The sequence below is a fragment of the Mastigoproctus giganteus genome, chromosome 4 (genome assembly GCF_048544385.1).
Source record: "Mastigoproctus giganteus isolate SK-2022 chromosome 4, ASM4854438v1, whole genome shotgun sequence".
NCBI lineage: Eukaryota > Metazoa > Arthropoda > Arachnida > Uropygi > Thelyphonidae > Mastigoproctus > Mastigoproctus giganteus.
Window position 1 is genome coordinate 240,827,510 of NC_143578.1, and position 16,140 is coordinate 240,843,649.

At 39.4% G+C, this 16,140-nt stretch overlaps 1 protein-coding gene across 1 annotated transcript in view; it reads left to right on the top strand.

Annotated features, from left to right (window-relative positions):
• Window positions 1–2,367: 2,367 nt before the first annotated feature.
• LOC150087562 (sulfotransferase 1B1-like) overlaps window positions 2,368–16,140 on the top strand; it is a 60,206-nt gene continuing 46,433 nt past the window's right edge. The window contains exon 1 of the mRNA XM_090372537.1: window positions 2,368–2,661. Coding sequence (XP_090228663.1) covers window positions 2,368–2,661 — 294 coding nt within the window. The remainder of the gene's footprint in view (window positions 2,662–16,140) is intronic.

Here is a 16,140-nt window from a genome sequence, read left to right on the forward strand (position 1 = left end):
GGACTTGCAACGATAACCTGACTCTCAACGTATCAAAATAAACTGTGGTAACCTATGCCAACCCTAGAACGAAAACGATTTTTCATCCCTATGAAATTAATAATCACTTCATTACGCGTAAATTCCATCATCGGAACTTAGTGGTTGCGCTTTTCTCCAATGCCTCTTTCCTTCCTCGTATTTGGTTGACTGCTCTGCCACACTGCTTGCCCATCTGTTCAATTAACCAGCGCTTGGCAACAAACATAATGTCCACTGCTTCATCTACAATGTACAGGATATAGATAGGTTATATCATACGTATAAAGCGAACCGCTGGAAGTCGAGTTATTACATGCGGACGGACAGACAAAGAAATAATAATTGCCGTATTTCCCATTGGAACAATTTTAATGAAATTTTCCAATTTTAATGATGTTCCAAATGTGTTGATGTGGACTGTATATGTAAGGGCGGCTCCTAGAACGTCTGTTCAACTCCGCCTCGTGTCTCTGTGAAGAACAGTATCATTACAGATGGGCCAGATGTGTGTGTGTGTAGCAGGTTTGTGTGTATTCTGTGTGGTGTCTGTTGTTCTGTTCTGGCCTCTTGGCTACCCACAAGCATCAGTCACCTGGACAGATGATTCTGGGTACTCGTCCACACCACGGGAAGGTGGGCCAGTCCATGTAAAGCACGTACTGTCTCAAGAGAGACTCTGATCCATCTGATGTTGCCAGAAGGTAGGCCAGGATATTCTGGGGGCCCATTCCAGAGGGAAAAAAAACGATCACCCATGGTGCTGGATTTGGAACCGAAATTATTAAGATAACACATTTATAAAAATAAATAAATAAATAAATAAATAAATAAATAAATAAATAAATAATATATAATAAATAAGTAAAATGGAAGAAGGTAGTGGTGCTGCTAAAAGCCAAATAAATTAGTAAAAAAATATATATATATATGTATATATAATATATAAATGCCTAAATAAAGAAATTGATGCTACTAAAAAAAAAAAAAAAAAAAAAAAAGACGAAGAAAGAAGGCACTTAATTTTGTCTGCAGGCCGAAGAAAAAATTCACTTCTTGAGGATTTGAGTTTGTATATTATTAAAGGAGATCTAAGCAGCTATGCATCAGCAGGACTGTTCAGATGCTGCATTCTGTTGAGATCTGTCCACACTGAAGAACGCCTTCGAAGAAATACGCCTTGAGCGAAAGCCTGAAGAATCTGATATGAATCCGAGCTTTGAAGCAGAGACGACTCCTGTCCTGGTTGAAAATTGGTAAGTGCATGAAGAGGAAGTCTGAGATCGTCATACCGGGTGCAGTGATACAATATGTGATCCCAACTGTCTGGTGATCCAAAAGAACAGAGGTCTGTTTGGGATAAATTGAACCTAAAAAGACTCTGGTTCATCGATCCATGTCCTGTCAACAGGGAGGACGTGAACATGTCCATGCACATAAATTTTCTCGTTGTTGCACCAACGGGAGCTGTATCCCATCGAGACTGCCAGATGTTAACTAACTCGTTCCACAGTCTCCTCCTTTCTCTTTTTGCGTCATCTTGAAGGTTGATGGTTATTCCAAGAAATTCGGTCTCATGTGTTGATGACTTGAATTGTCGGATGATCTCAAAACATCACTCTGGGTAAGAGGAAGGTCGTGAGGAATCCCACTGACGCCCTTTCTTGTGTCGCCGGCCGGACTATGCAAATTAGACTGTTAACACAGGGATAGATGGGCTATCGTGACAGGAAAAAATCTCCATGGAAACCATTTGAGTGCAACCAACAAGCCATTTCATTCCTCATGCCTTCGTTTCCTTCACACTCTCTTTCCTCCGGCCTTCTTTATTGGAACATAATTTCATCTTCAACCGTGACGTCACTGGCAATGACAGAGCAACGCACGAACAGTCAGAGGATACCGTCACGAATGCACAACTCTCTCTCTCTCTCTCTCTCTCTCTCTCTCTCTCTCTCTCTCTCTCTCAGGCGGCTTTTTCTTTCTTCCTAAGGTGGATGCTCGAGAACAGTTACTGGAAGAATTTATCATTAATAATAATATGAAGATTTTTAACAGACCTCAACAGTTCACCACGTTCTCCAGCTTCTCCGGAGAATCAAACATTGATATCACTTTCTCAAATTCCTTCTGTAATCTAGCTATCAACGATTGGACTGTAAGCCTATCTGGACAACTAGTGACCATCGGGCAATTTCTTTCCCTGTCTCCATACCTTCTCGTCCCTCAGATTCGAGTATCTGTGTGCCTGAGTACGTTCGCTTCTCCATTAATAACATTAATTGGGACATATTTGAACATTCTGTAAATGCTGACTCCTCCAAACTGACTAACTCTCATTTTGACGCCATGCCTGTGTCTGAAGCTGCGACACAGATTCAGAAATTTCCGATGAATGCCTCATATAAATTATCAAAGAAAAAACGTGTCAATATTCCAGAACTTGTTCCTGGTGGTCGTCAGAATTGTCCTCTCTTCGGAAACAGGTCCACCACGCCCGATACCCACATCGGCTTAATGGTCATTTGTCTCAGGCTGATGTTCGCATCTTTTGTAATTGTTACTTTGGTCTCAAGAAACGGGATGCGAAGACAATTGCTACCAGAAAGAAAGAAACGTGGATGGAATTTGTGCGCAACCCTGGTAATGCAGACCCGTGGGGGCTACTTTATAAAATCGTAAGAAATAAATTATTTACGTAAGAAGTGCATGGATCGATCGTATACAATGGTCCGGAGACCACTAACTGGACGGATTCTGTGAACATTATTCTGGATAATCTTTTTGTACAGGGCAATATGTGCCCTGATGTTGATTTTCACACTAATATTCGTTCTGCCAATTCTCTGTATGTTTCTTCAGTTAAGACTGAGCCTTTTAGTGCCATAGAGTTGGACACAGCGGTGAAGCGAGTGAAAGTTAAGAAATGCCCAGGGATGGACATGCTAGAGAGTACCTTTATTGTACGGCTCGCCAAGATTCAGCCCAGTATACTTCTACAACTTTTCAATAAATGTTTAGATGCTGGGAGTTTCCCGGATCTGTGGAAGACTGCCCTTATCAAGCTGATTAGGAAACCAGACAAGCCCCCTCGGGAACCGAGGTCTTATCGGCCTATAGCCTTATTGGCCAACCTTGGTAAACTATTAGAACGTTCAATAGTCCTGCAATTAAACAACTTGTTATTGGAACGGGGACTATCACTCCTGTAAAGTCCTGCGAGGACGCCCTTGTTGACTTCATTTCTTCTGTTGAACACTCCAGTTTCAAGTATAGTCTTGTCTTTTTTGATTCCCTTTGGTGGGAAAGGACCCTCGAACGTTTACGTCATGCCGAATGTTCCCAGCAACTTTATCTTCTAATTAACAGCTATTTCTCTAACAGAATAATCACCATCAGATCTAAGTTCACACAAATTTGCGTCAGTTCCTTCGAGGGTGTCCTCTCGGCTCCATTTTGGGACCAATTTTCTGGAACTTTGTTCTGCAAGGCTGGATTAACCGAACCTTTGACAACGCGAAGATCATCGCATGCGCGGATGATTTGACAGTCCTCGTTAGTGCCAATTCAAGATCTACTATTGAAATATCTGCTGAGAAAGTTTTATCTGATCTTGAACTTGGACGGTTGAAAATAAGTTAAAAATTAGTTCTACCGAGACAAAAATTGCGTCCTTGGCTCTAAATTGGACATTCATCGACCACCAAGAGTTAAAATAAACAATATACAAATACCTGTAGTAACGGATATTAAACTTTTAGGAATAGCTATTGACAGCAGGTGAAATTTTCTCCTTCGTTTATCAGAAATTTCACTGGCGCTACTGTCAGAGTTTCCAGAACCGAGTGGAGTCTTTCTAGACGATCTTTAAACACTTTCTATACCTCTGTGATTTTCCCTACAGTTGTCTATGCTGTTGGCGCTTCGTTGTATAGGGTGCGAACTGTAAAATTTCAGTCAAAATTGATGTTAATCCAGCGTACAATGTTACTTTGCATTTTGAAGATTCGTCGAACGGTTTCAAAATCTGCTTTGCAGGTTTTATCTGGGACATTACCAATCGATGTCTATGCAATTTTCAGTCTTATATTATCACCCGATACGTTAGTTTTCCACTGAGATCCTTGGAATTTCTATTAATACTAAAGTCGATGTTAAAGCTGAACAACAAAGAATTGGCAAGAGTTGACCAATTTGTGGCAGAGTAGGTCGGATAGCAGAACGCTTACTCCCGAGTGACTGATTCTGCTCTTATTCTTTGCGTTTATGTCATGCGCTTTTTTTGGTTAAAGGTAAGATTTTTATTATTTTATTTATTTTTTTTTTCATTACTTCTTTTGACATCCTGTTTGATAACATCCAGATTAAAAGTTTCAGATAGTTGTCTAAGCCGCGAATTATTGTGAACGCGAACGTGAGAAACGAAAAACGACTTGTAAAGCTGCTAAGTAAAGAAAGTAGGTTTTTCTTCAAAATGAATACACCGGAAACGGAAATTACAACATAATGCTGCTCTTTAATCATTTATATTAACTATAAAATGGCGTATTTCTACAAATGATAAATGTGTTATAAAAATTTAAAAACAATAAAACATTTAAAAAAAACAACTTTCAAATTACAATTTACATCTTTTTACTAAAAAGTATTTTTATTATATTTTAATATTAATATTTAAATGGATTTTCGTTCTATTTGATTAATAGCTCCAAGAGGAACTTGTCTCTAATGGTTCAATATTGTATCGACTGAAGTTGCCGTGTTTTTTAAAGCATTTTTGTTCTTATTTTCTCACTTCTATCTCTTTCTTAATAAAATTGTTACGTTCTTTTAAGGGAATATATTGCAATTGTCAACATCAGTATATTCCTACATTCTTTCTTCGGTTTACTTCGACATTACAGTTTACTGCTTTTCTTTGTTAATACACCAAATATTTTCTTATTTATTGAATTTTCAAATTTACTATAAATGGAATGAATTCTAAATTTATACACTTGCCTGATTTAAATCTTTTAGATTTAAACATATGCCCTTGGCGCATTCCAGGGTAGTATTCCAATGAAATAATGTAACTTATGTTACTTAATAACACCACTATTTTGTGCATATTAAGTAAAACCCATTTGCGGAAAAGAATAAACATATTCCATTATGAGAAATATTATTCTCATTGTTATATCCCAAAATAATGCCTTGTATTCAGTAAATATACACGCGTAAAATGTGAATGATTTTTTTAAGGAAAAAGCAATAAAAAAATAAATGCTAAAAGTATTTTAGAAAAGCTTAAAAATCGGAAAAACAACATCCGCTAGGTGGCGGAGTGTGATTATCGTGCTCCGTATTTTGTGATATTTTCAGTTTAATTATGAGTCATGTAGAAGATACAATAATATGTACTAGCTATATTTAGTATTAATCGAAAGTTCGGAAGTGCCCCTATCTAAATATACTAACTAAGGAAGAAATGAACAATCAGGTAAATTATGATTATTGTTTTTGGTCTCATGCATGAACTTTGCTATATGTGGTACAGCTATAGATAAGTTTTCTTGTCTGCGGAAAGTTCAACTACTCAGCTTTCCCCACCACTAATCTTCTCTCAAGGTCGCTCCAATTAAACCGTAACTGGGTGTGGAGTGTATAGCTCTCCCCACTACCGCACCTTTCATCGAGAAATAAGTGAAATATCTGGCCAACGATCCAGATTTAAGTAAAACAAATAAGTAACGCTTCTACGGTCTCAATCGTTAAAGCGTACCAGGACTGGCGTCAAAATGGTCAAACAACGACGACGGCAAAACTGCAAAGGTCAGCGAAAGGTTGATGTTAGAGGTGAGCGCCGGGTCCAAAGATTCACACAGGATTACAGGCGCAGCAATGTTCAAGGGTTGACTACTCAATACAACAGAGGCCAACCCGGAACAATATTTGACACGAGCATGCGTCACACGTATGGGTTATACCAGCAGACGACCAGAACGGCATCCCCTCGAGCATATCGATTCTCCTCCAAGGCTCATCGGCGTAAAAGACTCGCCTGCTGCGAAGAAGGTGCAAGTTGGAGGTTAGAAGAGTGGAAGAAGGTGTGCTGCTCGGATGAGTCACGTTATTCACTCCACACCGTGGATGGTCGTATACGGATTTGGCGTCAACAACTCTTCATCCATCGTGCACGACATCAAAACTGAAGAGGAGGCGGTTGTACGGTGTGAGGAATGTTTCGCAGATATGAACTTGGACCCCCCTGGTGCATACGGAACAACGTATCAGTCTAAAAAAAAAGTGAATTTATCCGAAGTGAACTGTTCGCAGCGTCACTCTCACCTCAGTTTAGGAAGCATGCGTTGGAGTTGTTAAATAGGGTGGACACAATTTATAAACCAGTGACTGCTTATTTAAATTTTTTATCCTGAACGGCCATCATTATAAGATGACTTTCTTAAGATCAAACCCATTGACACGACAGATTTAAACTGTTTCCATGCCGATCGGGCTAGTCGTGTGGGTAAAGTGCCTGCCTGGCAACCCAAAGGTCGCGAGTTCGAATCCCACCTCGGGCTCGGATCAAAATATAGCAAAAAACCTTGGGAGGAGCATTACGGCTACAGAAGCCGATTCGCCAACAACTACAAAAAAAAAAAAAAAAAAAAAAAAATTGAAGTGTTCCCGTCCCCAGAATGCCACCGATTATTCTGATGTTTTGTTTGAAGACTTCTTGAGTACTGCGTACAGCTCTGGAGGATTCATTTTAGGAAGGATGTAGATTTGCTTGAGCGTGTACAGAGAAGGGAAACAAGATTGGTGAGGAGAATGAAGGGATCCTCTTATCAAGAGAGCTTTAAGTTCTGCAAATTTCAGTGGCTGGAGACTAGGCACCTGCGCGGTGATCTGATTGTGTATATAAGGCCTTGAATGAGTTGAGCACGCAGAATTCTGATGGGATCCTTCCAGTTGTTCAGATTACGAACCCAAGAGGGCATAAATTCAAACTAAGAAAGGACAGATGTAGAATAGATGTGCGGAAATTTGCCTTTAGCCAGCACGTGGTTAATTGCTGGAACAAACTTCCATCTGTCGTTGTGGAAGTTGATAGGTTGAATAAATTTAAGGAGGAACTGGACAGGCATTTGGAGGGAATGGTGTGATTTTTTTTTTTTTTTGGCTAATTTTTTTGTAAGCTCATACACTTTCTTTCTTGCATCACATGCCACTACTATTCGCATATTAAATCGAAATAAACTTGCTTAGAGGTTCTCTGTAGTTTATTTTTAAACCCTACTGAAAACGCCACGGCAGAAGAAGACCATGAGAGGCTAGTCAGCAAAATGGCTTGATTTAGAGAGGGAATTGAAGATATGGATTGAAAAGCAAAGGGCAATTGGAATTCCTGTGTCCACAAAGATGGTTCAGCACGAGGCAAGGAGAATTGCTGATGAAAAAGAAGTTACTGATTTTAAAGGACACAATTGGTGCATTAAGTTCATGAAACGGAATGGACTAAGCACGCGTGCACGGACCAGACTTGCCCAAAGGATGCCTGAAAACTATGAGCAGAAGGTCCTTGAATTTCATCGTTTTGTCATTGAACGTCGGAAGACACATCAGTTTGAGTTGGGACACATTGCAAATATGGACAAATATGGAAAAACAAACCCTTCAAAGCTGCCATGAGAGACGAATGGAACCAATGAATGAAGTCTTCTGGGGACAATTTGACACCGGCATTAAGAGCGAAGAAACCAACATCTTAAATGACTTGACACAGAACTTAAGCCTCTCTTGATAAGAGGATCCTTTCATTCCCCTCACCAATCTTGTTGCCCTTCTCAGTACACGCTCAAGCAAATCTACATCCTTCCTAAAATGAGGCCTCCACACCTGCACGCACTACTCAAGGCGTCTTCAAACACAACATCAGAATAATCGGTGGCATTCTGGGGACGAAAACACTTTAATTTTTTTTTTTTTGCACCTCCCAAAGTTTTTTGCTATATTTTGATCCAAACCCGAGGTCGGATTCGAACTCGCGACCTTTGGGTTACCAGGCAGGCACTTTACCCACACCACTAGCCCGATCGGCATGGAACAGTTTAAATCTCTCGTGTCGATGGGTTTGATCTTAAGAAAGTCATCTTATAATGATGGCCGTTCAGGATAAAAAATTTAGATAAGCAGTCACTGGTTTATAAATTGTGTCCACCCTATTTTAACAACTGCAACGCATGCTTCCTGAACTGAGTTGAGAGTGATGCTGCGAACAGGTCACTTCGAATAAATTCACATTTTTTTTAGACTGATACGTTGTTCCGTATGCACCAGGGGGGTCCCATTTCCTATCTGCGAAACATTCCTCACACCGTACAACCGCCTCTTCTTCAGTTTTGATGTCGTGCACGATGGATGAACAGTTGTTGACGCCAAATCCGTACACGACCATCCACGGTGTGGAGTAAATAACGTGACTCATGCGACCAGCACACCTTCTTCTAGTCTTCTAACCTCCAACTTGCACGCTCTTTGCAGCAGCCGAGTCTTTTACTCCGATGAGCCTTGGAGGAGAATCGATATGCTGGAGAGGATGCCGTTCTGGTCGTCTGTTGGTATAACCCATACTCGTGTCAAATATTGTTCCGGGTTGGCCTCTGTTGTATTCAGTAGTCAACCCTTCAACATTGCTGCGCCTGTAATCCTGTGTGAATCTTTGGACCCGGCGCTCACCTCTAACATCAATCTTTCGCTGACCTTTGCAGTTTTGCCGTCGTCGTTGTTTGACCATTTCGACGCCAGTCCTGGTACGCTTTAACTACGTGGCTCTCAAACACTCCACCACTTCAACCGTCTGGGAAATCGAGGCACCAGCTTGTCGAGCACCCACAATCTGTCCTTTATCAAAGTCCGAGAAATCGTGCCTTTTACCCCTCACATCTGAATTTTACTGCCTGTTTAACCAGTGACACCTTATCTGTGGTACGAGGTTCAGATTTAATAGGGACAGTCATAATTCAGTGATCACTCAGTGTATATATATATATATATACGCACAGACACACACACACACAGACAGGTGGCATATTTCAAAGTGAAGTACTCGCCCCTCTGTTTTGAAACCGACTAAAAATATTGCGGTGAAATTAAAGAAAAGAAAGAAGACGTGGATGGCCAAGAAATATTCCCATAATGCAAATGTATTATTAAAGAAATATTTTTCTGAATTTCTTTTATATTTGAGTGGATAAAAGCAAAATCGATTGACAATTGTAATGGAGTGAACGCAGTTTGCAGTAACTGTTGTTGTGTTTGAAATTGTTTTAATACGACGCTATTTTGTTCAGAAGTTTTAGTTTACTTTTATAAAAGAATTCACTAATAAATAGTTCTTTTAAAATATTTCAAAAATATTAAATATATTCCCGAATAGTTTTGATAATTCAAAAAATATTAAGACACCATTTATGTAAATATAACACGTACTGCTTATTTGAATTTCCCAAGGCATTAACAATGTACTTTGTCTATAATGCAGTGAGACCTCCTTTCGGCAATGGCAGAAAAATAAAGCAATAAGTTCATCGAGTTTCCAAGGGTTGAAGTAGGAACAGAGATTCCGGTGGAAGATTCTGTGGTAAAACATGGGGTTACCTCTGGAAAGATGGAAAAATTTCATCTGGAGCGATTCTATTTGCTGTATCAAGTATGCATAGTGTGGGTTCCGTATAAGAAGAATATGAATAAAAGAGGCCCAAGACATGATCCATGTGGTACTCCTCTCGATGGAAAAAATTCCCTTGAGACTTCTTCTCCGATGATCACCCTATGTTTTCAATATGAAATATAACTCATCAACCAGGACAATAAAGGGTCGTGTATAGTTTTTGAGCAAGTTCTTTGGATGATTGTTTTCTACATCAGCATGTTCGGGAGGCAACTAGAGGGAGTAATACTCTTGAATTGATTATCAGTACTGATTCTTCAATATCGGCCTTTGATATTTTCAGCAATACCTGAAATTCATCAAATTTATTTACTAAACTCCTAGCATTACGAGTTTAGTAAATAAATTTGATGAATTTGAGGTACTTTCTACATCAGCATGTTCGGGAGGCATCTACAGGGAGCAATACTCTTGATCTGATTATCAGTAGTGATTCTTCATGCATTAAGAATCTGCAGATAAATGAACCACTAGGTGGCAGTGATCACAGTGTGCTGAAGTGGGAGTTACTCAAAGAGGTAACTACCATTAGGGGTGAAGGGAAGGGGTATTGCTTTCGTAAAGGCGACTACAATGGACTGAGGCAGTATTTAAACTCTATACAGTGGGACCAACTGATGATGTTACCAACAGCAAACTCAAAATGGGAAGCATTCAAAGAACTTATCTTGGAAGCTACTAGGCTTTACATACCAACTAAGAAAGATTGTTCAAGTTTAGGCCTAAATGGATCAGATGAACTAATGAGGCATATGGCAGAGAAGAAAAATGCATGGGATACTTACAAATTAACACGTGACACAGAAGCCTATGATAGATAGCAGTTGATATGCAACCAACTTACAAAGGAGATCAGAAAACAGAAAAGAGTTCTTTGCTCTTTGCCTCTTTAAATTCAAGAAGGAAAGGAATGAATCAGTTGGTCCACTGGATATCGATGGGTCAACTGTTGATGATCCTGCTCAGGTAGCTAACAAACTAAATGAATATTTTGCATCGACATTCACACATGAGGAGTTATTCAGCGAGGGGAATGCCAGAGGTGTATTCAACTCTAGCAGTAAGTTACAGAATCTTGAAATAATTGGGAGTAAAGTGGAGGAGAAACTGTTGAAGATAAACACAAGAAAGGCACCCGGGGTGGATGGGATCTATCCAGTTATATTAAAGGAGGCAGCAAAGGAAATAACCAAACCCTTAGCCATAATTATAAGAGCTTCCTTGGACTCAGGGGAGGTACCCATAGACTGGAGATGTGCAAATGTAACCCCAATTCACAAAGGAGGATCAAAGGCTGACACGAGTAATTACAGTACCTGTGAGTTTAACTTCTGTTGCTGGAAAATTAATGGAGGCACTCGTTAAAGAAGCACTGCAGGAATATCTAGACAAGACTTCAGTTATAGCTCGGACAGAGCATGGATTTGTTAAGGGGAAGTCTTGCCTGACTAATTTGATTGGATACTATGATGCAGTCACAAAGGAACTGGATGCAGGGAATAACTTTGATATTATATACTTGGATCTTAGAAAGGCTTTTGATACTGTGGCACATGGAAGACTGCTACACAAATTGGAGCAGTGTGACATTGGAGGCAAATTGCTGCTATGGATAAAGGGGTAGTTGAGGGGGAGAACACAGAGAGTGGTAATCAATGGACACTGCTCACGTGGACTAATGTTATTAGTGGAGTCCCTCGAGGTTCACTGTTGGGTTCAATATTGTTTTTTTGTATTTATAAATGATATTGATGGTGGTATATCAAGCTTAATGTCCGAGTTTACAGACGATACGAAGGTTGGCAGGGTTGTTAAGGACACTACTGATGCTATGCTGCTGCTGCTGCTGCAACAGGATCTGGAAACATTGAGCAGATGGGCTGAGGGGTGGCAAATGAAGTTTAACATTGACAAATGTAAAGTACTACATATGGGAAGCAGTAATCCCCGAGTAACGTATCAACTTTGTGGTACCACACTGACAGTGGAATAGAATGAAAGGGACCTGGGGGTAATTGTGCACGCAGATATGAAATTCTCTGAGCAGTGCAGACGGGCTCATAAATACATATCGTTGACAAGACACCATGAGAGTAGCTCATGGTGTATTGTCAATGATATATAGGAATTTTTCTAGCAGGGATAAGGAGGTGATTATTCCCTTGTATAAGGCAATGGTCAGATCCCACCTACAGTACTGTATACAGGCCTGGAGGCCTCATTTCAAGAACGATGTAGAGCTGCTGGAACGGGTACAGAGAAGGGCAACAAGATTAGTGAATGGCGACAAAGGGGTGCTCTTACGAAGAAAGGCTTAAGTTTTGTAAATTACAGTGTCTGGAGACTTGGCACCAGCGAGGTGATCTGATAGAGGTGTATAAAGCCTTGAATGGTTTGAGCATGCTCAATGCTGATGGGATTCTTCCTCTCGCTCAGAATAATCACCTGAGAGGGCATAAATTCAAATTGAGGAAAGACAGATGTAGGATAGACGTGCGGAAATTTGCTTTAGCCAGCGGGTGGTTGGTTGGTGGAACAGACTTCCATCCCTTGTAGTGGAGGTTGATAGCCTAAATAAGTTTAAGGCTCAGCTGGACAGGTATTTTGAACGAACAGAGGGGTGAAGTGGAAGTGGTTTTTTTTTTTTTTTTTTTTGGCTGATGCTGCATAAGCTTGCTTTCTTGCATCAAATACTAATACGAAATCGTTTCGTTTAGCTCTCTCTCTCTCTCTCTCTCTCTCTGTTGGGGTTCGATAAACTCCCGGCATCCCCTTCCCTGAATGCAAAATGAGGTTGTCAGCTATCTGAACAGGATCATCAACGGTCACCCCATCGAACCATCTAACTGAGGATAAACTGTCAACATGAATGGATGCACTTGTTCAGCAACGATGTTTAGGTACAATGGGGCATTCAGACGTGAATCTATGAGTATCAGTGGACCCAACCTGTGCCAAGGAAACATTCCCTACTCCATAACACTGCCCCCAAACTTTGCACAGTATTAGTTAGACATGGAAGATCCATGGATTCATGTTGTTTTCGCCAAATTCTGAGCCTTCCATCAACATGATGTACCAGGAACTTGGACTCGTCAGACTGAGCAACTGTTTTCCAATCCTCGATAGTCCAGTGCTGGTGTTGCTGTTCCCACAGGAGGCGTGCTCTCTTGTTCTTCATTGATAACGAAAGTACGCGATGTGGCCGTCGGCTGTTGTACCCCATTCGTGACAAAGTCGTCCGTTGCGATATTTTGTTCTGCGCACCAAGGTTGTATTCTAACGTGATGTACGAAATTGTGGCCAGTCTGTTTGCTTGCACAATTCTAGCTATCCTCCTCTGACCTGTCTCATCAACAAGCGAACTTCTTCCACAGGAGTGCCGTTGAACGGATGTTTTCTGTTCGTTGCACCATTCTCGACACACCCTTGAAACTGTGGTGCGTGAAAAGTTCAGGAGAACTGCCGTTTCAGAGATGCTTTGTCCAGCACTTCTTTCACCTCCTACCATGCCACGTTCGAAGTCCGTTAAATCATTCCTTTTCACAATTCTTGCTACGGTTTGTAGGTTGATACTAGAACGGTTGTTGTTGCGCTGCATTTTTATCCACAACTCTGGTCATGTGACTTGCAACGTTGTGCGACTGCACACCAGGGGTGTAACTAATAAAGTGGCAGCACAGTGTGTGTTGTATTTACATTTTTATTAAATGAAAGTACATTATTAAGAGCGAATGAATATTATGCTGAAAAAACGAACTTACGTGAAATGTAACGCACTGAGGACGTTAGATAATATTACCTAACTTGTTCATATTTGGGGGATTTAAATAACACATCAAAGCAGAGATAATTTCGTGGATCTTCTGTGATTTACTCAAATAAAGAAAAAGGCAATATCGTTTAATAGGAAGTAAACAGTTTTGTAAAGTTCTTTTCTCCCTCCCAGATTTTAATAAAATTTTAAGTAGAGCGTGTGTTTTAGTGCGTATGGTAATAATTCATTATTTGTGTATTTAGTACTTGTATAATGTAGATTTTGCTCAGATTACTCGTAAATGATAAGTGGGGGGACTAAGGATGATTCTTGTGAGACTGCGCTCTGTAGTATCACACGAGTGAATGCTGACTCTGATGTTTAATCCCTATTTTTTCTATACCTGCTGCAGCTCATATGCTACGACTGCAAAGGATTGAACGCATAATGTTTAATCCGAGATTTCACGAACTGATCTTCGTATTAAGTCGTGAAACTCATTTTGGTGATTTAATGACACAAATAAGATATTTTTCGAAAAAGTAGTGCTATGTCAGGGCAACTCGTTGTGAAGGCGTTGATTGTTTTCATGCGAGCATTACTGAAAAAATAATAATACTAATATTAATAATAAAATAATAAAAAACAAAATAATCTACTAAATATATTATTTATTTTGTTAAGCGGAAAAACTTTTTAAAATTGAAAAAAAAAAAAAAAAAATTGCATATATATTTTTAATAATATGTATTTATTTATTATTTTTCAGCGTAAGAAACTTCCCCTGTAAAAAGTTTTCCCACATAAAGAATTCCCATTGTATTACTGTATTATAATGACGTTTTCCCACTTAATACATTTTTTAGATATTAAAATTAATTATTTTTAATATAAAAAATATTAAACGAAATAAACATTTGGAAACCGAACAAGTTATTGCCATTTTAGCTGGAAATAAACCAAAGTAGGTGAATTGGCATCGTTTTTTACATCTCATATTGTGAATGGCTTCACAACGAGTTGCCCTGATATTGCACTACCTCCAATAAGCAACGCTTCACCACTGAGAAGACTAATATTACTTATTCTCGGCAGATATCACCATCCAGAGGTGGGGGTGGTGATATCCGCCGAGAATACATTGTCATTGTTTATTCTAGGTAGTTCAATATCAGGGAAAATCAGGGGCTCACATCTGGTCAGTATAGGCTTGGTACAACTGGGGGTCCTGAGATGGATATCATCATTCTTCTCTTTCTTGGTGATTCTTTTTTACTTCTGTCCCTCTCAGGGCAACTGAGAATGTTTTTTTGGCTGGTGTAGCCTAAGCCTCACACTTCCTTCCGCCATGTGACTAATAATATCTCGTTGAAGAAATTAGAAATATATATATATATATATATATTTTTTTTTTTTTCTGTTAGCGCATCAGCTTCTGTGGTCATAATGCGCCTTCCACAGTTTTCGCATTTTACTCTGATCCAAGCCCGAGGCGGGATTTGAACCCGTGACCTTTGGGTTGTCAGGCAGGCACTTTACCCACCTGGCTAGCCCGGTAGGCGTTAGAAATATGAGAATATTACTAAAACGATGTCCAGTACTTCGGTCATTTACTACTAACTAAAATTATGCCACCACACACTAACTTGTTCGATTACCCGAACCTTTGACAACGCGAACATCATCGCATGCGCGGATGATTTGACAGTCCTCGTTAGTGCCAATTCAAGATCTACTATTGAAATATCTGCTGAGAAAGTTTTATCTCATCTTGAACTTGGACGGTTGAAAATAAGTTAAAAATTAGTTCTACCGAGACAAAAATTACGTCCTTGGCTCTAAATTGGACATTCATCGACCACCAAGAGTTAAAATAAACAATATACAAATACCTCTAGCAACGGATATTAAACTTTTAGGAATAGCTATTGACAGCAGGTGAAATTTTCTCCTTCATTTATCAGAAATTTCACTGTCAGAGTGGAGTCTTTCTAGACGATCTTTAAACACTAACTATACCTCTGTGATTTTCCCTACAGTTGTCTATGCTGTTGGGGCTTCGTTGTATAGGGTGCGAACTGTAAAATTTCAGTCAAAATTGATGTTAATCCAGCGTGCAATGTTACTTTGCATTTTGAAGATTCGTCGAACAGTTTCAAAGTCTGCTTTGCAGGTTTTATCTGGGACATTACCAATCGATGTCTATATAATTTTCAGTCTTATATTATCACCCGAAACGTCAGATTTCCACTGAGATCCTTGGAATTTCTGTTAATACTAAAGTCGATGTTAAAGCTGAACAACAAAGAATTTGGCAAGAGTTGACCAATTTGTGGCAGAGTAGGTCGGATAGCACAACGCTTACTCCCGAGTGACTGATTCTGCTCTTATTCTTTGCGTTTATGTCATGCGGTTTTTTTGGTTAAAGGTAACATTTTTATTATTTTTTTTCAATTTTTATAATTTTATTTTCAATTTTTCTTCAAAATGAATACACCGGAAACGGAAATTACAACATAATGCTCCTCTTTAATCATTTATATTAACTATAAAATGGCGTATATCTACAAATGATAAATGTGTTATAAAAATTTAAAAACAATAAAACGTTTTAAAAAAAACAAGTTTCAAATTACAATTTACATCT